This window comes from Leuciscus leuciscus, assembly GCF_965113295.1.
Source record: "Leuciscus leuciscus genome assembly, chromosome: 19".
NCBI lineage: Eukaryota > Metazoa > Chordata > Actinopteri > Cypriniformes > Leuciscidae > Leuciscus > Leuciscus leuciscus.
In genome coordinates this window covers 38,539,838-38,560,458 of record NC_138743.1, presented here as the reverse complement: position 1 = coordinate 38,560,458, position 20,621 = coordinate 38,539,838, and the positions used below count along the sequence as shown (strand labels likewise).

Here is a 20,621-nt window from a genome sequence, read left to right as displayed (position 1 = left end):
TGTGTTTCGAGAAAAAAGTCGAAATGAAATGTAGAGAATAACGCATTCGATTAGTGTTCATTGCATAGCCTACTGATAGAGGACATGGCAGAGTTGGATCACTTAGTCAAGCTATATTTTAGACTTTCTTTCAGTTACAAAGAATAGAACATTCTTAGGTCTAGGTCGGCTAGCTCTTTTTAGAAGAAATAATCAGTCCAATTTGCGCGATGTACTCGCTTTTGTCCAACATGAAATTTATCGAGGTTTCGTGGTTTCCCAGGATACCATAAGATGCATTATTAAACTTGTTGATCCTCAAGGTGTGGAATTTCGACGAAGGAGACGCTTGAGAAGACGCCAGTACACTTGCGCTGGCCCAAATGCACTCTGGCATATGGACAGCTATGATAAATTAAAACCATACGGCATTGCCATTAATGGCTTTATAGATGGTTACAGTCGTTACATTCTGTGGATGGAGGCGTACACAACCAACAACGATTAATAATGCGTCTTATGGTATCCTGGGAAACCACGAAACCTTGATGAGGTTGATATCAGTAGGCTATGCAATGAACAATGATCGAATGCGTTATTCTCTACATTTCATTTCGACTTTTTTATTCGAAACACAACGACTTTATTCTCGAAATTTAATGAGTTTATTCTCACGATTATTTCGACTTTTTTTCTTTAAATTTAACGAGTTTTTTTCTCGAAACACAACGACTTTATTCTCGAAATTTAATGAGTTTATTCTCAAGATTGTATTTCGACTTTTTTCTCGAAATTTAACGATTTTTTTCTCGAAACACAACAACTTTATTCTCGATATTTAATGAGTTTATTCTCAAGATTGTATTTCGACTTTTTTTCTCGAAATTTAACAAGTTTAATCTCGCATTATAGTGACTTTAATCTCGAGATGGTTTTATTTTTTTATTATTGCTTTGCCCTAATCCTAATCCTCTTCCGTACGTTTCCCATGTTGTGTCATGTTGAAATAATCTGTTCCAAGCTCTTGACACATTTTTCACAGGGTTCGTGTATGAGTGTCCCTTATTTCGCCTCACTGAAGGTGGCAGTCATGACATGGATTTTTTACATTGTTTTAATATATTCCTTGAGGTTCACTTATACTAGGGGTGCCAAACTCAGTTCCCTAGAGCACAGGTCTTCAAACCCTGGGTCCCTAGGATGATTTAAGGAAAATGGAGTTACATTTAAAATAATTTTTTTTAAAAATTCATAAAATCATAGTATAAAAGGAATAAATATGCTAAATATATTTGACCTAAATAATTAACAGACTAATAACACAAAAGAAAAAACTGTGCGACAGTCTGCTGCTGAGTTTGGGTTATTTTTGTGAGGCGCTCCACAAACAAGTTGACGGAAAGGAAACCGAGACGACAGAAAGCGCATCCTGTTTGTTTTATTTATTTTACAAAAGCACAATGTTCTGTTTTATTGTGAGTGTACACAAATAAAAGTAAATACTTAGCAGTTTCGAACAATCCTATTCTTATCTGTATGACCAAAATGACGGAGTATGTTTTTATGTTGATCGCACCGGATATTCTGCATGAATAAAAATACAAATTAATAAAAACAAGCTTGAATCTGTGGCCATCTCTCGCTATTATTTTAGCCCCAGAGCTTGCACACTCATGCTTAATAAACTCTCTTCAAAAATACATGCTTCACATCATTCACACAAACTTCATACAGATCGTAGCCAACCAGAATGCCTATTACCGCCGCGCCAGCCGCCACGGCAAAACTACCGCGGCAAAAATAAACCAGTCGCATTTCAAAGTCATTCGCGAAATGACTGCCAGGTGGCGCAAAGGGATATTGTGCAAAATAGCAGCAATTGCTGCATTTTTTTCAATTGCCGTAAGTGGGGTTAATGTCAATTAACAGTAAGGATGAAATACTACAACTATGGTAAACAGAATAGAACATTTTATAAGGCCAGAAAAATAGAATAACAAGTTAAAAATAGAGACGATAACAATATAACCTGTATTATATTGTAGACCTAGACGTCGGTGGGCGACAAGCCTATTCCCCGGGGAGCAGTGCGGTTTAAAAACACACACACAAAAAAAAATGTAATACCAAAAATAACCACAAAAAAAGTAAATTATGTGCAATAAAGCTGATTATTTGTACTATTCTATTGAGGAATGAGACGAATGAAGAGCGCTTCTCGCTCGTGTGAGCGAACACACATTGGAACATTTGGGCGATTTGCAACGAGTAAAGTCATGGCCGAATGGTAGAACTTACGTTTCAATCATTTAGATTACACGGGTTCAAATCCCGAACCAACTTGGACTACTGAAATTTTTATATTAGCCTATTTATGCATGTTATAGCCTATTATTGATGCAGAGAGATTTGTCTAGTTCTAAAACTCTGTTACACCATAGTTATTTGCTTATATTTATAAAATAAAATTACCATGCATTTACATTTTACACTAAGGAACAAATATTATACAATGACTTTACTTCTGTAGCCTATAATAATTCCAATCGTAATGTCAAAAGCAGTTCTGTTAAATATCAATGCTAATTCAATAGACCATATAAAATATATAAAATAAAGATATGCAACAGGCACGTTTAAACGTTCATGGTTCCAGTGGCCGTAATGCATGCATGGCTTTTCAAAATGTCACAAAGCGTTTTGAGATTGTTTTACTTGAAATATTGAAGTTTATAATGAAGTGTTTTGGCGCACCACGACGAGTGGCGCTATGCATTGTTCGAAAGTCGGCTTTCATCCTGGCATGTTGAATTAGTGTTCGACAAACGCGGCGGCGCGTTCATTTGGATTTATTTTTCTCATAAAAGCTCAAATAACTTAATAGGGTCATACAGATAAGAGTAGAGTATAGTCAACATCGTTTAAAACTGTAAACTTTTATTCATATTAGGCTAACGACAAAAGTTTGTCGGCCGTCTCTGTCTCCGGGAACTGCGCGTCACAAAAATGAACCGAAAGCCACTTGCCTCAGCTCAGTCATGATACGAAATTAATCGGCTATGTCTAAAGCCTGATTATGTAATCCATATGAAACCGAGAGGTAGTACAGAGGATCTACTCAAACATGTTTAGCTAGTATGTGCGCGCTTCCCAATTAGGAAAGGACAAGGAAAGGATGAAAATCTCGCTCGAATTAGGCCTAAATGTAGGCTAAATCGCCCTGAATTAAATTGTAAAAACAGCTCAAATAAATGTATTTGTCAATGTTGCGATATTGTTTCATACAAGTTCATAATTATTCTATAAATGTGATTTAGTTTAACAGCAGCACGAAGCACTGTGGTTCGAGATTTATTTGAATAAAAAAATAAAAAACTTTATTCACAAATCGCACCCTGGTTGTAAGGATTGCAAGATCCCTGTGGAATTTAATATTGAGTTGAACATTTTGTTCATGACAACAAATGAACATGCGTTTGAAGATTGTATTTAGTTTTGCTTGGAAAAAGCTGGCCCAAACTGAAGTAGCATTTTAATTCTTCAATTATTGAAATAATTAAATATTTAGTAATAAACATTTATGACAGAAATATTACTACATAGCCTAAATTATTTAATTCCTTCATTATCAACACTTGAATAGCCTATTGCTAATGTCTAGAATAGCGATTTAAGTGTGAATTGCAAACTCTTTGTTTTAAGTCAGTCTCAAACTCAGATAGCCCGTTGGGGGTTTGGAGAAGGCAGTATAGTTGCTTTATCGTGGGGGTGCAGGACAAGAGGTGTTAATGTTCCGTCTTTCCAATGGAGAGTGTCGGATAGCCAGCCTGATGAGCAGGCAAAGGCAAAATTCTTTTAAAGGGATAGTTCACTTTGAAATAAAATTTTGGTATGTTTTAGCTTACCTGAAGGGCATCCAAGATGTAGGTGTCTTTGTTTCCGCAGTAGTTTCAATTTTGATATTTTTAGGTCAAACCGTTCTTGTCTGTCACTCATATAATGCAGGTCTATGGTCACCACCTCAAAGAGCATGCACAGAGAAGTCCAAATTAAACAATTCCCCATCGTAAGTACATATTTATGGCCTAAGACACAAAACGAGCGGTTTGTGTGAGAAAACGAACAGTATTTATATCGTTTTTACCTACAATCTCTGTTCTGTGTAAACAATGAGTGACGTACACGCGCGAGAGATCACTTCCGGCGCTTTCCGGCGCTTGCGCAGACTAAGCCAGAACGCGCGCACACGTCACACACCAGGAAGCGCGCATGCTTTATTGTATTTAAAGGTTTTCCACACACAATTTCAATTTAGCAGATACAGAGCTCTTTAATTCGCGATCAACCTCGTTTTATTGTAAGGTGAATTCAGCAAGGCATGCTGTGTCTTTGAAGCAATAAAGGCTATTTGTTACAGTTTTTTCTTTCGTGATTTGTGTGGATAACACGCAGCGACATATACAGTATTATCAGCTGTATGGTGTGTTTTTACCCTGAAATGTTTAATTTCGAGAAAGACCCGGCGCGCGCAGTGAGGGAGACAAAAGAAACTTGCTAAAAAGAGATCCAGCACGAGAGAGAGGCAAAGAAAAACGCCTGTTCTTAATTTATGTTGCTTTGAACTATTTTTGTTTTGTACCGTTTTAATTGTTTAACTTAGCTGCAATTTCTTTGACAATAGAAATTTAAAATTTTGCAAGAATAAGATTCTGTGTTTCTTATTTTGCACCGCAAAGGGAATAAACTTTATCGATGCAACCCTGTTTTAAATAAATAAACTTTCCCTACACTTTATGTAAACTTTGAAATGTGCGATGGGTTTTCAAACGTAATTAAAATTTTTTTTTTTTTTGCTTTTACATTTTCATTGTTTATTTTTTTTAATTGAAAGCAATACTGTATTGAAAGTATTTTTCTGATTTGTTCGATCTGTTTTGAAAAATGTCTTCCGTTGCTATGGCCAGGTATCACTGTCAGTCATCTCAATTTCGTGAATGATTCACAAAAAAAAAAAAAAGAGCAGATTAAAGACGAGCTTCATCGTCTTCATTTTCTGGTGCGATCGGCTGACAGTCTTCCTTCATCAGTTGTGTCGTCTTTGCAGCGGCTCAACTGGAATGTAGCAAATTTATGTTGCAATGTACAATTGATAATTAAACAAGATGCTTGACTTTAATAAACAGATACATATTTAAGCATCAAGAACGGTAAAACATAAACGCTGTAGGCTACACTGAGATTCGATCTCAGATCGCTTGAAGCTCCAAGAGGCTCATGTTGTTGCGGAAACGGTGGCGGTAAAAGTATTATTCTGGTTGAGTACCATCTGTACATGTTTGAATAAGACTAAAGTGCATTAAAGAACAAAATTACTTTTTAGTACAATAAACAAAACTCATATCAAGCTTTTGAGACTGAGCTTCATCACAACTCGCCTCTCTTAAGTCACGCTTATCGCGAACTGAAGGAGAGCAACCAGAACCGAAACATAAGTATTAAAGGAGCCATGCGCCATATTTAGCAATACTGAAAAATCAACATATAACCATAGAAACATGACATCTCAAATAAAAGAAATCAACATTAAAAGAATAACATATTCCAGAATAATAAATGAGTATGTAAATATAACAAATGATAATAACAAAGGGAGAGATTGAGTGAAATTAATAAATAAATATAACACTTGTTACACTCGCACACAACATATTCCAGCATTGCAAACTTGACATCGCAGCCTGTTCATTATCAAAATAAAATGGTCAACCTAACATATAAGAAATTACACTGCTCAGTTTAAATAGTCAGTAATACCATTCGTGCCATTCAGCGTGAGCACCGCTCCACTGTGGTGTTTCCAACCACATTTTTGCGCATGTGAAGAGGATATTTGAAAGCTAGTGAAGTACGAAGCCTATAATAAATAATAATTTAACATCCAAATACATTGCGAATATGGAAACATTTGCATTCGAATGAGAGAGTAAGGCTACGTGAACCCAACCCCAGTTACCTTCAGTTTCACTTTAAATTTTGTTTTAGCTTGTTTATTTTCTGATATTTTTTTCATTCTTAATTTGCATCCCTATATATATAGCTAGACTTCCTTTTTGAAGTTGTGGTACCCTGTGACGTAAGCAGGAACGAGCTCACTACGCCCTTGTCTACAGAGAAACTCGTCTCAGATGCATTTTTCAATGTGGGTGGAGTCAGGCTCTGACCAGGGGTTGAGTTACCCTTTAAAAAAGTTTGAAAACCACTGCCCAAGAGGGTCACAGTCCTGCAGAGTTTAGTTTCAATCCTAATTAAGCAAACCTGATACAGCTAATCAGGAGCTGAGTTTGGCACCCACGATTTATACTGTTAATAATCCACAAATCTGAATAAAGATTTTCCAACCTCATTCTGACCCTCTGTCTGAAATTATCCGTTTTCAAGGGGCGTCTCTCAGTAAACACCAGTGTTAAAATTTGCTAATGTCACTACATAGGAAAAAGTATCAATGTGCCCTTGTGTTTTTGAAAACACCCATATAAAATGGTCATTTATAGACAAAGAATTATTAAACTGCTTATGTTTTTTATGAAATGTGTTTTCGCTTTGAGATCTAGATGCTGTCAGATCCAACACAATTGCTCCTAACCCTAACGCTAACCCAGAAAGACGGCACTCTAGACCCGCCGGCATGGTTCTGGTCTTATTTGGATGGTCGGACTCTCTGTGTCAGCTGTGGGAACTCTGAGTCCTCTTCTGCACCTCTCTCGTGTGGGGTCCCTCAGGGCTCAGTTTTGGGCCATCTTCTCTTTTCTCTTTATTTGCTGCCGCTTGGCTCAATAATTAGGAAGCATGGCATGTCATTCCACTGTTAGACGGATGATAGCCAGATTTACATGCCTCTTAAAAAGAATGACACTGTCAGACTGTTAATGGAGTGTCTTGATGATATAAAAGCCTGGATAGCTATTCATTTTTTAAGTTTTAATGCGAATTAAACAGAAGTGATGATTTTTGGTGGCACCACTGGGACCCGTTCTGTTGAATTGGGTGCTTTGGCCCAGTACACTAAGCCAATCATCACTAACCTAGGGGTTAAAATCTACTCTGACCTTAAGCTAGACAGTCAGATTAGAGCAGTGGTTAAAACAAGTTTTTTCCAGTTGAGGCAGCTGACCAAAATAAAGCCTTTTTTACAAAGACAACAATTTGAGACAGTAATCCACGCCTTCGTTACTACCCAGCTGGATTACTGTAATGCACTGTATGTGGGGGTTAGTGGGTCTTCTTTAGCCCATCTCCAAATGGTACAAAACACGGCAGCACGTATTTTAACAGGAACGTGGAAACATGAGCACATTTCCCCCATTTTAGCCTTGCTTCACTGGCTGCCTGTACAGTTCAGGATTAACTTTAAAATTATTGTATTTGTTTTTAAATCGCCAAATGGTCTTGCCCCACCCTACATTTCTGAGCTACTTCATCTTTATACACCCACTCGTTCTCTCAGGTCAGCTGATCAACTGCTCCTGTATGTGCCCAAAACAAGTCGTAAGCTCAGAGGAAAACCGTGCCTTTTCTGTGGCAGCTCTGAAATTATGGAATGATCTGCCTCAGTTTATTAGACAGGCCTCTTCAATCTCTCGTTTTAACCCTTTAAGTTTCTAAGACATATATTGAATCAGTGAGAGCAATACTTTCTTTGAAAACCTGTTGTATCTATTTTGATACGTGTATTCTGCCATCTTGTGGAATTTCACTGTACTGCAGGCAGTAGAGGGGTGATTTTTTAGCTTTTCAAAATGGCAGCTGCGATTGGATCAAGCCAGACGCTTTCGGCAGGAAAATAAAGGCTAATTTCAAGTTGTTAAGGTAAAAAATAATATTGGATTGCGCCTGATATAATAAATTTAACACTTTCTGAATTGAAATAATGCATAATTACTTAATAATTTAAACGTTAAATCGTGTTGAAATTGTGTATCAAATTTGATACTGCAGGTATTAATGGTGCTTTATGTCTAAACAGTAATGTCAAAATGTAGTAATGTTATCTACTTTATGACTACCACAATGCAAACACACACAATATTGGGATGATTCAATTAATGGCAATTAATGACTGAAATGCCATATTAAAATATATATTGTGTTAAAAATGCACATATTAAATTTGAAACTGCAGGTATAAGGTTCTTTATCCCTGAATAGTCGTGTCACATTTTTTTTTTTAATGTAATCTACAATATGCCTACCACAATGTCATCTTACAATACATTTAGGTTATTTTTACAGTAACAATTCCTCTAAAATTATAATCAATAGCTGGAATCATCAATTTTTTATGTGTATTTTTAGATGTCAAAAAGATTAGAGGAAGAAGAGAGGAAAAAAAAGCATCTTCAAAATGTAATCGACATAATAATGGATGGCAATTCAAGTGACCTAGAGCAGTTAGAGGAAGAGGAGGAGGAGGAGGATGATGATGATGAGGAATGGATTCCTCAGGCCATGCATGATGATGGAAGTTCAGACAGCAGTGATGAGGAAGATTATCAAGTCGAAAGTGTAGTCCAGAGCAGCATAGAAGTTGAGGTCCCAACAACACAGGACACATTCAAAAAGAAGTCGGTGAAGGATAATGCAAAAAAGAAAGAATACAGATGGAGAAAAAAACAATTTCAACCTCCATCTGTCGATTTCATTGCATCTGATGAGGAAGGGACAGAAGACAGGTGTAACTGGACTCCATACATGTATTTCAAACAGTTTGTCACTGATGAAATGCTACAGGAAACGGCAGAACAAACAAATCTGTACAGCGTACAAAAAGAGGGCAAGTCAGTAAACACAACTGCCAAAGAGATAGAGAAAGTTCTAGGCATGTACATGCATATGGGGTTAGTACAGATGTCCTGTGTGAGAGCATATTGGGAGATGGAGACAAAGCTTCCTGCAGTTTGTGATGTAATGTCTCGAGATCGGTTTCTGAAATTGCTCACACTGATTCACTTTCAGGACAATTTCAGTGTTTCTGATGATGCAAAGAAAGATAAACTGTGGAAGCTTAGGCCATGGTTACAAAACCTGCGAGAACGGTTTCTTTGCATACCTCCTGAAGAATGTCATGCAGTAGATGAAATTATGGTGCCATTCAAGGGAAAATCTCATCTACGTGTCTACATGCCTGCAAAACCACACAAATGGGGTTTTAAGATGTGGGGACGTGCAGGACAAAGTGGCTTTCTTTATGACTTTGATGTTTGTCAAGGTGCAGAACATCAAGACAGAGAAAAATCAGAAGTGGGTGTTACAGGAGAAGTTGTGCTGAAAATGACATCAACACTTCCAGCAGGAAAAAATCACAAGGTCTTTGCAGACAATTACTTTACATCAGTTCCCCTGGTGCAGCACCTAAAGGAGAGAGAAATCCACTACATTGGCACAATCCGGATGAACAGGATGGCCAACTGCACCACGATGGATGAAAGGGAAATGAAGAAACATGGAAGAGGGTCAATGGACTTCAGAGTGAACCAGGACAACAACATCATTGTAAGATGGTTTGACAACAAAGCAGTGAACCTGATTTCTTCATTTGTGGGTATTGAACCTGTGGGAAATGTGAAACGCTGGGATCGCAAATCCAAAACTCACATAATGGTTCCCAGACCAGCCATCGTTGAAGCATATAACAAGTTCATGGGAGGCGTCGATCTCCTTGATATGCTGTCTGCACTTTACAAATTCAGCTTCAGATCCCGAAGATGGTACATGTACATCTGGTGGCACACTGTTACAGTGGCAGTCATCAATGCGTGGAACCTCTACAGAAGAGACCAGAAGATGCTAGACCCCAAGATGAAAACCATGGCTCTGCGAAGGTTTCAAGCTTTGGTTGGTACTTCACTCACAAGTGCTGGAAAGGCTAAAAAGGTTGGCCGACCACTATCCTGTCCAGAAGCAGCTCCATCAGCACCCCGTAAAAGGTCAAGCTGCAGTGTGCCCCTGGATGTCAGAAGGGATGCCATGGATCATTTTCCAACATGGGAAACCCGACAAAGATGCAAGCATTGCACCAACAATCACTTCTCACATGTGTACTGTGAGAAGTGTAAGGTGCATCTTTGCCTGAACAAAGACAGAAACTGCTTTCGTGACTACCACAAAGTGAAATAAAAGGACTGGAAAAAAGATCTATGTAAAAAAAAAAGAGAGAAAAACTGCCTAAAATGTTCTATGTTTTCAAACTGTTAAAGGCATAATAGATTTTTTGTATCTAAAATCTACACTGTTGTAAGCAAAACGTTCCCAAAAAGCCTGATGTATCAAATGTGATACAAAAAATATATCATAAACAAAATGAGTTGGCGAAAAATTTTTTTTTTTTTTTTGATTCAAGGCTTAATAAACATCTAATTTCCAAAAATATAAAATTTTCTGCCATTTTTTTAATGTGTCAGGCTTTAAAGGGTTAAATCTCTTCTAAAAACCCATATTTTTTCTTTGGCCTTTAACACCAGAAGTTGACATTTTGTTTATTGTTTTTATGGTTTGGCTGTTTTTCATTTGTTTTGTTCTTAATTTGTTTTATATTGTATTTTATGTTTTGTATGTTATGTTATGTATTGTTGTGTTCTGTTTTGTATATTCTTCTGTACAGCACTTTGGTCTACTTTTGTCGTTTTATTGGTGCTGTAAAAGGGTTCAAGCATTTTTAGATGATTTAGTGTAGACAGACAATTTTTGGAAACCATTAGTGTGGACTGAGATCATTTTGAAAAGTAAATGCTGTTTTTAAATTGTGGCTTTTCAATTTGAACACTGTAGGAGCTAAAATAGGATTACTTTGTGTATGTTATAATTCGGTATCTCATGTTACTGTGAGTTGACCCCATCTAGGGGTTGAAGTTGGAGACTCAAGGCCTCTGGGGATAATGGCCCTGTGACTTCACCTGGGGGTGTGGTCAGAGCCGAAAGTGACAGTCTTTGACCTCACGGCCCAACTCCACGTGAAACAGATTCTATCTACATTATATCTTGACAGTCCTTTATTAACTTGAAATTTTGATTTATTTATATTTACTTTTTTGTAATAGATACTACCTCAGTTTAGAATAACTATGCTATGGACAAGGGAACCCTATGGACAGTGAGTGTCAAGCTGTTCATCCACCAATGTGAACTACTTCTCCACAACGACCACATATTTTACAATATTTAACTTTATTTTATCTTTGTATTGCCAATTATTTATTCATCTGTTTTCTAGTTTTTAAGGTGCTACTGCTGCCCCTTTAAAGAAAAGCACCCTGAACCCAAACTTATTGTGCAGTATTTACTCTCTTCTAGTCTTGTTGGCTGTAATCTCACTAGTCAGGATTGTGAAATTGTGTCATCAGCTCTGATCAGATCTGACTGTGTGTGTCTGTAGGTTGTCTGGCTGTATGGTGACAGAGGAAGGCTGTGGTTATGTGTCTTCAGCTCTGAGTTCAAACCCATCACACCTGAGAGAGCTGGATCTAAGTAACAATGACCTGCAGGATTCAGAAATGAAGATTATTTCTGATGGACTGAAAAGCGCAAACTGTCAGCTGCAGATACTAAGGTATTTAATAACATATGAGAGATTATTTACAATCTGCCACTCATAATGTTGATGTGTGTTTGTAGATGGTCTGACTGTGTGTGTCTGTAGGTTGTCTGGCTGTATGGTGACAGAGGAAGGCTGTGGTTATGTGTCTTCAGCTCTGAGTTCAAACCCATCACACCTGAGAGAGCTGGATCTGAGCTACAATCACCCAGGAGAATCAGGAGTCAAGCTGCTCTCGGACAAACTGGAGGATCCAAACTGCACACTGCAGATACTCAAGTATGTGGGACAATAAGAGGCCCAGTTTACACCTGATATTAAGATCTGTCTCAGGTGATCTGACCACAACGGTTACTCTCATTTGGATGTAGAGCTATTCCAGCGTTATGGACATTTACAGTCAAAACTTGAAATTCTCATAGAATGTATTAATTACCAATATATTGAATAGGGCTGTCAAGTGGTTACAATTTTTAATCTGATTATTAACATGATGTGGCAATTAATTAATCTAACGATCTTATTAATTAATCGAATGAATCGCAGATTAGTCGCACATCAAGTCATTGTGTAAAGCATCAAATAGACATTACAAAAAGTGGCTTCAGAAAGAAATATGTGATTCAGCATAGAATTTATTACACATACATTTTTGGATGATGAGGTTGAGTAAATGATGACTGAATTTTCATTTTTGGATGAACTATACCTTTAATGTTTTTGTTTTTTTAATAATATGGAATTATGAAATTTTTTTTAATGAAATTATACTCTAAATAAGAAACTAAAACTGCCAGTAGGTGGCGGTAAATGTCTTAATGATTAAGTCATTGAATTTGTCACATTTCCTAAGCATGGTGCAGGCAGAAGGCAAGACGAAGAAGATCAACAAGGAAAACCTAAACCAAACTCAGAACAAACCTTAACGAGAACCGACAACAGAAGACTGAAACACAGGCAGATATATACTGGGAGAAAACAAAGAGAACTAATTAGGCAACAGCTGATTAAAGGCAACAATGACTAATCAAATTAGAAACCATGGTGACAAATAAACGAGCTTACTGAGGTAGGGTAATGGTGAAAACCGAAAACAAAGTCCAAATTCATTCATTCGTTTCATTCAAACGGCTGATTTATTCAGGAATGAACCATCTTTATAATTGGTCCATTGAATCATTGGTTCACCCGATTCGTCCAAAGCGTGGTTTCAGAAATGAAACGCCACTATCACAGTGTCAAGTCAAGTCAAGTCACCTTCATTTATATAGTGCTTTTAACAATATAGATTGTTTTAACCCTTAGGGGTCTAAGGTGTTTTTGGGGTCCTTGAGTTGTTTTGACATGCCCTGACATTTCTGCTTTTTTCAGTTGCGTATAAACATATTTATGGCAAAGGTGTCATTACATTATTCAGCACAAACAGTGCTACCATAATATGTGAGCAACATGTATGAACATGTTTGTATTTTTGAGAGAATAATGTTTATGCATGGTTATTGAAAAAACAAAAAAATGAAAGTTTCTGAAATAGTCACTTAGAGGGAACTACTAGAAAGAATGCCAGGACAAAAGAAATATATATATATCACTCTTTAATTTATTTAGAATATAGTTAACAATCCAAATATAAATGAAACTCAAGTCATCTTCATTTATTTAGCGCATTTAACAATGTAGATTGCTCCAAAGCAGCTTTACAATGATAATAGGAAATTAAAGTAACAGAGATTGTTTTGGCTTTATAGCAGCTCTAGAATAAAGTTATTGTCCAGCTAAAGTTAGTTTTGATTGATTCATTTCTGCCGAAACGATCATTAGTTATTAACTTAGGGGCCGCTAACACATGTAGGATTTGAGGGCGAACCAAACACAAATGAATCTTCCAGGTGATTCGTAATGTAAAATACAGGACAAATCCGACAAACCCTTATTGATTTGATACGAGACGCTTCATTTTACCTGTAAATATACAAGACAATCTTTTATTTTACGGGACGGATGGCAACCCTAGTCACAGAACAGATTGTGTGTGTGTGTGTGTGTGTGTGTGTTTCTTTCATGTGTTTCCTTTAGAAAATGAATATGAATCATGTTTGTGTTTTATAGTGTGGATCATTGTGGAGAGTTTAGAATGACAGCAGGAATACACAAATGTAGGTCTACACACACAATCATTTAGTGATTTATTGTTGATTTGTCTCATTTAGTGAAATGTTTCTCTCTTCTTGTGTTCAGATGACTGTGATCTCACACTGGATCCAAACACAGCACACACTCGTCTCATTCTGTCTGAGGAGAACAGGACAGTGACGTGTGTGTTTGAGCGTCAGCCGTATCCTGATCATCCAGAGAGATTTGATGTGTATCCTCAGGTTGTGTGTGGAGAGAGTCTGACTGGACGCTGTTACTGGGAGGCTGAATGGAGCGGATATGCTGTTATATCAGTGACATATAAAGGAATCAGCAGGAAAGGAGAGAGTAAAGACTGTATGTTTGGATCCAATGATAAATCCTGGAGTCTGATCTGCTCTTATAACGGATTATCTGTCCGTCACAATAATAAAGACACTGTTATTCCTGTCGTCCCTTCATCCTGTAAGAGAGCAGGAGTGTATGTGGACGTGTCGGCCGGCACTCTGTCCTTCTACAGCGTCTCTGACACACACACACTCACACGCTTACACACATTCATCACCACATTCACTGAACGCCTCTATGCTGGATTTAGGCTTTATGATAATTATTCCTCAGTGTCTCTGTGTCAGATTAAAGAAGACACACACACACACACACACACACACACACACACTTGTAAATCCTCTTTCTAACGTCCACATTCACACAGAATCATCAAATCTCACATAATTACAGTTTCATTAATTCATTTTTAATTAATGTTTTTCATTATTGTGGAACTTATGCTGTAAAATAATCGTTGTCGTAAATGTTTTTTATATTTTATTATTATTGTGTGTTATGTGCTGCTGTGACGTGTACATTTCCCCTCGGGATTAATAAAGTTGATTTTGAGTCGTATAAATTGTACAGTAATATTAGTGACGTTGACGAGTTTATTCTCGATGTTTTCTTGTGTTATTTATGAACCGCCGAACACATTCACACAGGCGTCACAGTAATGACAGTGTTCATGTTTTACACACACTACGAGTGTCCATAGATTAAAATATGAACCAGTAACTCACATTATTATAATAACATCAAGTTTTAGTAAAGCAATGTTTTTTACTCCAATTTATGTATTTAATTTTTCTTCTCACACATCATAGATGTGCATTCAAAAGGTGTCTGACCGAAAATAGGACATTTACTATATAATGTATTTCTAGAAATAAAATGCATATGTGATACATCTCAAAACAAATGTGGAAGTAAAATGGCTAAAGATAAAAAATGAACTTATATAGTATATTATCTTTGAAAGCACAGGCTGTTTTTCAGGTCAGTTCATCTCTCTTTAAATAAATATATTTAGCATTAAATAAACAATATAATTCCTGTTCACAGTAATACAAAAAATATTAATGAAAGATTAAAAGATAAGATAAAAAAAAATCAAGACCACCCAGTAGGTGGCGATATACACTGAGAATGTAAATCGCCATTAAACAAAAGAAGAAGAAAGAAGTATTATGGCGCTTCTTCTTATATTTATATAGACTAGGGATGTGCATCTCCATAATTGAGGCCGATGCGATGCGCATCTCGATGCATAGCCAACGATACGATACATTAAAGATACATATAAGCAGCTACCGATGCGATGCAATAGGATTCACTACTATTACGATGCGGTGCGGTGCGATCCGATTTCGATTCGATTCAATGTAATACGATGCAATGGAGAAACTTATGATGCTATGCAATTCAATATGGTATAGATAGTTAACTTTTATTTCATTTGTCCTGTCTCCAGTTACACGTTTAACAGCTCACACATTTAACAGTGAAACAATTTAAAGATGCTCAGGGATAAACAATGAAGAAATGTTCCGTAACTTGCCAGCAGGATAATGTGATTTCAGCAGGTACACTAACTCAGTGAGCAGAAAGCAGGTGATGTTTCAACAATAAAAAATTATAAAAATAAATAAACTTTCACAAACAGGTCTTTTATGTAAATATATATATATATATATATATAAAACTATTATTGGCAGTCACAGGCTGCTGTAAACCAGATGAACTCAAATGTCCTACTTTAAGGTTTTTCTTCAGGAACATCAGTTGATCTACATGATCAGGATGAAGCAAACTGCGCTGTGCAGTAACTATGTCTCCAGCTGTGCTAAACACTCTTTCAGAGGGTACACCTGTAGCGGGGATGTAGAGGTCGCTCTTTGCCAATGCTGAAAGCAGTGGAAGATCCTCTTGTTTTTTCCACCACTGCAGCACGTCACCACTCAGACCTAAAGAATCCCTCGCTCTGTACTTTAAAATGTCCTCCTTAGCTCTCTAGACCCCATCCCCTCACACCTTCTACAAGCCATCTCTCCCACACTTCTTCCAGCACTCACACACATCATCAACTCATCCCTCCATACTGGCACTTTCCCTACTGCATTCAAGCAGGCTCGGGTAACTCCACTGCTTACAAAACCAACACTAAACACATCTTTTGCAGAGAATTACAGACCTATCTCTCTCCTACCATTCATTGCGAAGACACTTGAAAGAGCTGTTTTCATCCAAGTAACATCGTTCTTGTCTCTGAACAACCACCTTGATGTCAACCAATCCGGCTTCAAGAAAGGGTATTCAACTGAGACTGCACTACTGTCGGTCACAGAAGCCCTACGGACTGCAAAAGCTGCTTCCGTTAGTTCTCATTCTCTTGGATCTGTCTGCTGCCTTCGACACTGTGAATCATCAGATCCTTATGACCACACTCTCATCACTGGGCATCACAGGAACTTCCCTCCACTGGTTCGAGTCCTATCTCACAGGTAGATCCTTCAGGGTCGCATGGAGAGGCGAGGTATCCAAAGCACATCAACTGACCACAGGGGTTCCTCAGGGTTCAGTTCTTGGACCCTTGCTCTTCTCTATCTACACCACATCACTGGGACACATCATACAGGCACATGGTTTCTCCTACCACTGCTATGCTGATGACACACAGCTCTTCCTCTCATTTCAACCAGATGATCCCACAGTAGCTGCATGGATCTCAAGCTGTCTGGTGGACATCTCGACATGGATGAAGGATCATCACCTGCAGCTCAACCTGGCAAAGACTGAGCTTCTCGTGCTCCCCGCCAATCCGTCTCTGCAGCACGACTTCACTATCCAACTATATTCATCATCAATCACCCCATCAAGGTGTGTCAGAAGTCTTGGAGTGATTTTGGATGACCAGCTGATCTTCACAGATCACATTTCAAAGACAGCCCGACCATGCAGGTTTGCACTGCACAACATCAGGAAGATCAGGCCTTTCCTAACTGAGCATGCAACACAACTTCTCGTCCAGGCCCTGGTCCAAGAGGGCCCACGTCACTCCTCTGTTCATCTCTCTGCACTGGCTACCACTCTCTGCTCGCATCAAGTTCATGTGATTATGATGACATCAAATTATGTTAGCTGCCTGGTCCTCATTCATTGTGGCAATAATTATTATAAACCAGAGACTAGCTGTTAAATTTCCTTAAACTAGACATAATTTAAGACACAAATAAGTAAGAGAGAGAGAGAGAGAGAGAGTGAGTGAGTGAGTGAGTGAGTGAGTGAGTGAGTGAGTGAGTGAGTGAGAGAGAGAGTATATTCTTACCTTTTCATCCATCTTCACCACCTCTGCTGTTAGCTTCATGAATATCATGTCCTTGGTGTCATTGTCATCCAGGAAAGCCAGGTCTTTGAAGCGTGGATCAAGGGCTGAGGCCCAGTGGAGAAGGTCTTGGAGATATGTGTAGCGGCCGTCAAAGTCCTGCCTGAATCGTTCCTTCATCTGGGAAATTACTGGTAGATCACTATCATCTGTCTGGAAATGTCTCTTTAATTTGGCCTGGATTGGGGAGATCATTGAGATTGTGGGGTTTTTTCCTCACTGAGGAGTGTGGTTGCCTCTTTCAGAGGAGACATCAATTTGATGACCTCTTGGATTATTGTCATGTCTTCCTCTGTCAGGCTGGCCATGCATTCACCCCTCTTCATCTTCTTTGACAGCAGGGTGTTCAACACAGCAGGGCTGCTCCCAAGAACGCTCCAACATGTCCAGTGAACTGTTCCATCTTGTGGAAACATCATGGATGAGCTTGTGGTTTGGCAGGTGTAACTGGGCTTGCATTTCATGTAGAACTTCAGTTGCTTTTGGGCTTCTGTAAAAAAACGTAACCACCTTCCTCACTTTCGCCAAAAGCTCTGACGCCCTGTACAGTTTGAGGGATTTTGGCGAGGCCAGATTAAGTGTGCGCGCGATGCATCGCACATGGGGGTCCATCTCTGCACCAACTCCGGCCAGCATCATGTTTTTTGCATTATCCTTGACCAACGCTGTGTTCTTGTCTTTGATGTTCCACTCACGGCAAACGTTCTGCAGTAAAACTGCTAGATTATTCCCTGTGTGAGCCTCATTGAACACTCTAGTCTGTAGAACGTGGTTTTGCAAAACCCACTCATCATCAATATAGTGTGCTGTGAGTTACATATGAACATATGAGTCTGTGGCACGAGACGTCCAGCCATCAACTGTAATTGCAACTCTTTGGGCATTGTTTAATGACGGCTATCTCTCGTCTAACTTTGTCATACAAAACAGGGATTTGTTTCTCAGTGAATAGCTTCCTATTTGGTATGTGGTACCTCGGCTCCAAGACGTGGAGGAGGTATTGGAATCCCTCGTTCTCTGTAACGCTGTAAGGCTGAATGTCTTTACAAATGAAAAAAAGTCGATCGCGTCGTTTATTGCTTCGGAACGAGCAGAGCTGTTAGCCAGTGTGTGCTAGTGCAAGCTACAGCTGATTCCGAGGGCAAGGAGGGGAGGAGGGGAGGAGGGGAGGAGGGGAGGAGGGGAGGAGGGGAGGGGGGTGGGGCAGTCTCTGCTGCAATCACATGTGTCAGCGCTTCAAGTGTGTTGTTAAGGGTGTATTCACACCTGCCTTGTTTGGTTCGATTGAATCGAACTCTAGTTCGTTTCCACCCTTGGTGCGGACCTTTTGGGCAGGTGTGAATACAGCAATCGAACTCGGGTGCGGACCAAACAATCGAACCGAGACCCAGCTGAAGAGGTGGTCTCGGTACGGTTCCAAACGAACTCTGGTACGGTTTGTTTACGATGTGAACATGAACCGACCCAATTGCAAGAAAGCACTGCGCCTTTACGTTCATTTAATTATTTGACTGCTCTTATGAGGATACTTAACACAACGGACATTTTGGCATAATGGTTTGTGTTATTGTTCGTTCAAGTGCAAAAGAGATTTCCATTCCGGCGTGCTGTCTGGCCACACTATACTGTTGCGCGTCTTTCTGCGCGTCATGTGTGCATCATTGGAATGGAATGAATGAATGAGTGTGTGCATCAGGACATTCACATACAGAGCGTTCTCTTTAGTCTAATCGCGCATAAATGCTTGACAGAACCGTCTTGCAGCACATTGTCGTCTTCTCAATCCGAATTACAACATCGTATAGAATGATGACATTGTATCATATGATACTCATTAGTTTCTTCATATTGCGTTTGTAGAGCATAACACAAAATCAGTAAAAGAACAAATATTGCAGTACGAAATATCTCCATGCTGAGCCTTTTTTTTTCACTTCCTGATTTCCCTACTTGAGAATCCTTGTCCAATGAATGGACGACCTTAGCACACGTGTGGTTTTGTTTACAAATTTTGGTTCACTTGCAAAAAGAGCAGTGTGAAAGCGAACCGTACCAAACCAAAAAGAAAAACATTTTATTTGGTCCAGACCAAAGCAAGTGAACTATCGGACTTTCCTTGTGTGAATACACCCTAAATTAGTCATACTGCCTGTATATTTTATAGTGGCGCAACATATTTTACAAATTGCATGGGTTTTGTCAAGATTTCCATCTCGCTTATAAAACCCAAAGTGTTTCCAAACACTGGATTTATAATTATTTGGGGGAAGATAGAGCTCCGCCATGTTAATCTGTTCTAGGTACAGGTGACTCTCAGGACACGCCCCGGTCTCCGTAGTGTTGTGAAACGTCATATTGCTTTTCTACCGTTCCTGCATAGAGAGCGTCCTGGTGTACTGTGTGACTGTGTGGGACGCTGGATGCTCTGCAGTAGACAAGGAAAGAATACAGAGAGTGATCAACACAGCACAGAAGATCGTCGGCTGTCCTCTTCCCTCACTAGAGGAAATTGCCAATTCAAGACTGCTTTCAAAAGCCACCAAAATTGCACTTGACTATTCTCACCCTGGTCACCCGCTGTCTGAACTCTTGCCCTCAGGGAGACGTTACAGATGTCAAAAGACAAGGACTAGTAGATTTAGGAATAGCTTCTTTCCAAAAGCAATAACAGCCCTAAATTAAGCTAAACTTTTTTTTTACTTTAATGATGCAGTTTGCATAGTTACTCAGCAGCACTTTATCATACTAGAATATTTATTAGCCACTTAGTATGAGAGTGGGTAATTTGTGTTTTTTATGTTTTGTGTTATGGTTAGGGAGTGTTTGCAGGAAAGATGAGAGAATGAGTGAGTGTACTCTGTGTGTGTGTGTGTCTGTGTGTGTGTGTGTGTGTGTGTGTGTGTGTGTGTGTGTGTGTGTGTGTGTGTGTGTGTGTGTGTGTATGTTTGCAATGAATATGTTGTGAAATGAGACATATACAGTTTTATATACTGTATATGAGTTATAATGATGCACCTTACTAGAGTGGCTCTATAATCTCGTTTTATTTAAATGCAATGACAATAAAGGCGTTCATTGAAGGACATGAAGCTCGGAGTACATATTCTTCACTGAGAAATATCTGTGCATCAGCATTTTATACAACAAATCATATATTTCAGCTGTCTTCTATCAGGACAAATAAAGGAACGGATCATAAGGACACAG

At 38.7% G+C, this 20,621-nt stretch overlaps 1 protein-coding gene across 1 annotated transcript; it reads left to right on the top strand.

Annotated features, from left to right (window-relative positions):
- The first annotated feature begins 11,278 nt into the window (after positions 1-11,278).
- On the top strand, positions 11,279-14,613 carry LOC309482538 (stonustoxin subunit beta-like). The gene is made up of 4 exons (XM_082148000.1): positions 11,279-11,581; positions 11,672-11,845; positions 13,676-13,722; positions 13,805-14,613. The coding sequence occupies exons 1-4, from the start codon at positions 11,421-11,423 to the stop codon at positions 14,395-14,397; spliced, it is 975 nt and encodes a 324-aa protein (XP_082004126.1). The 5' UTR covers positions 11,279-11,420; the 3' UTR covers positions 14,398-14,613.
- Positions 14,614-20,621: the final 6,008 nt, after the last annotated feature.

Excerpts from the sequence above, each read along its gene's own strand:
- LOC309482538 (XM_082148000.1), top strand. The coding sequence starts at position 11,421 with ATGGTGACAGAGGAAGGCTGTGGTTATGTGTCTTCAGCTCTGAGTTCA. Across the intron at positions 11,582-11,671 it reads TGTCAGCTGCAGATACTAAG|GTTGTCTGGCTGTATGGTGA; the intron begins GTATTTAATAAC and ends GTGTGTCTGTAG. Across the intron at positions 11,846-13,675 it reads TGCACACTGCAGATACTCAA|TGTGGATCATTGTGGAGAGT; the intron begins GTATGTGGGACA and ends TGTGTTTTATAG.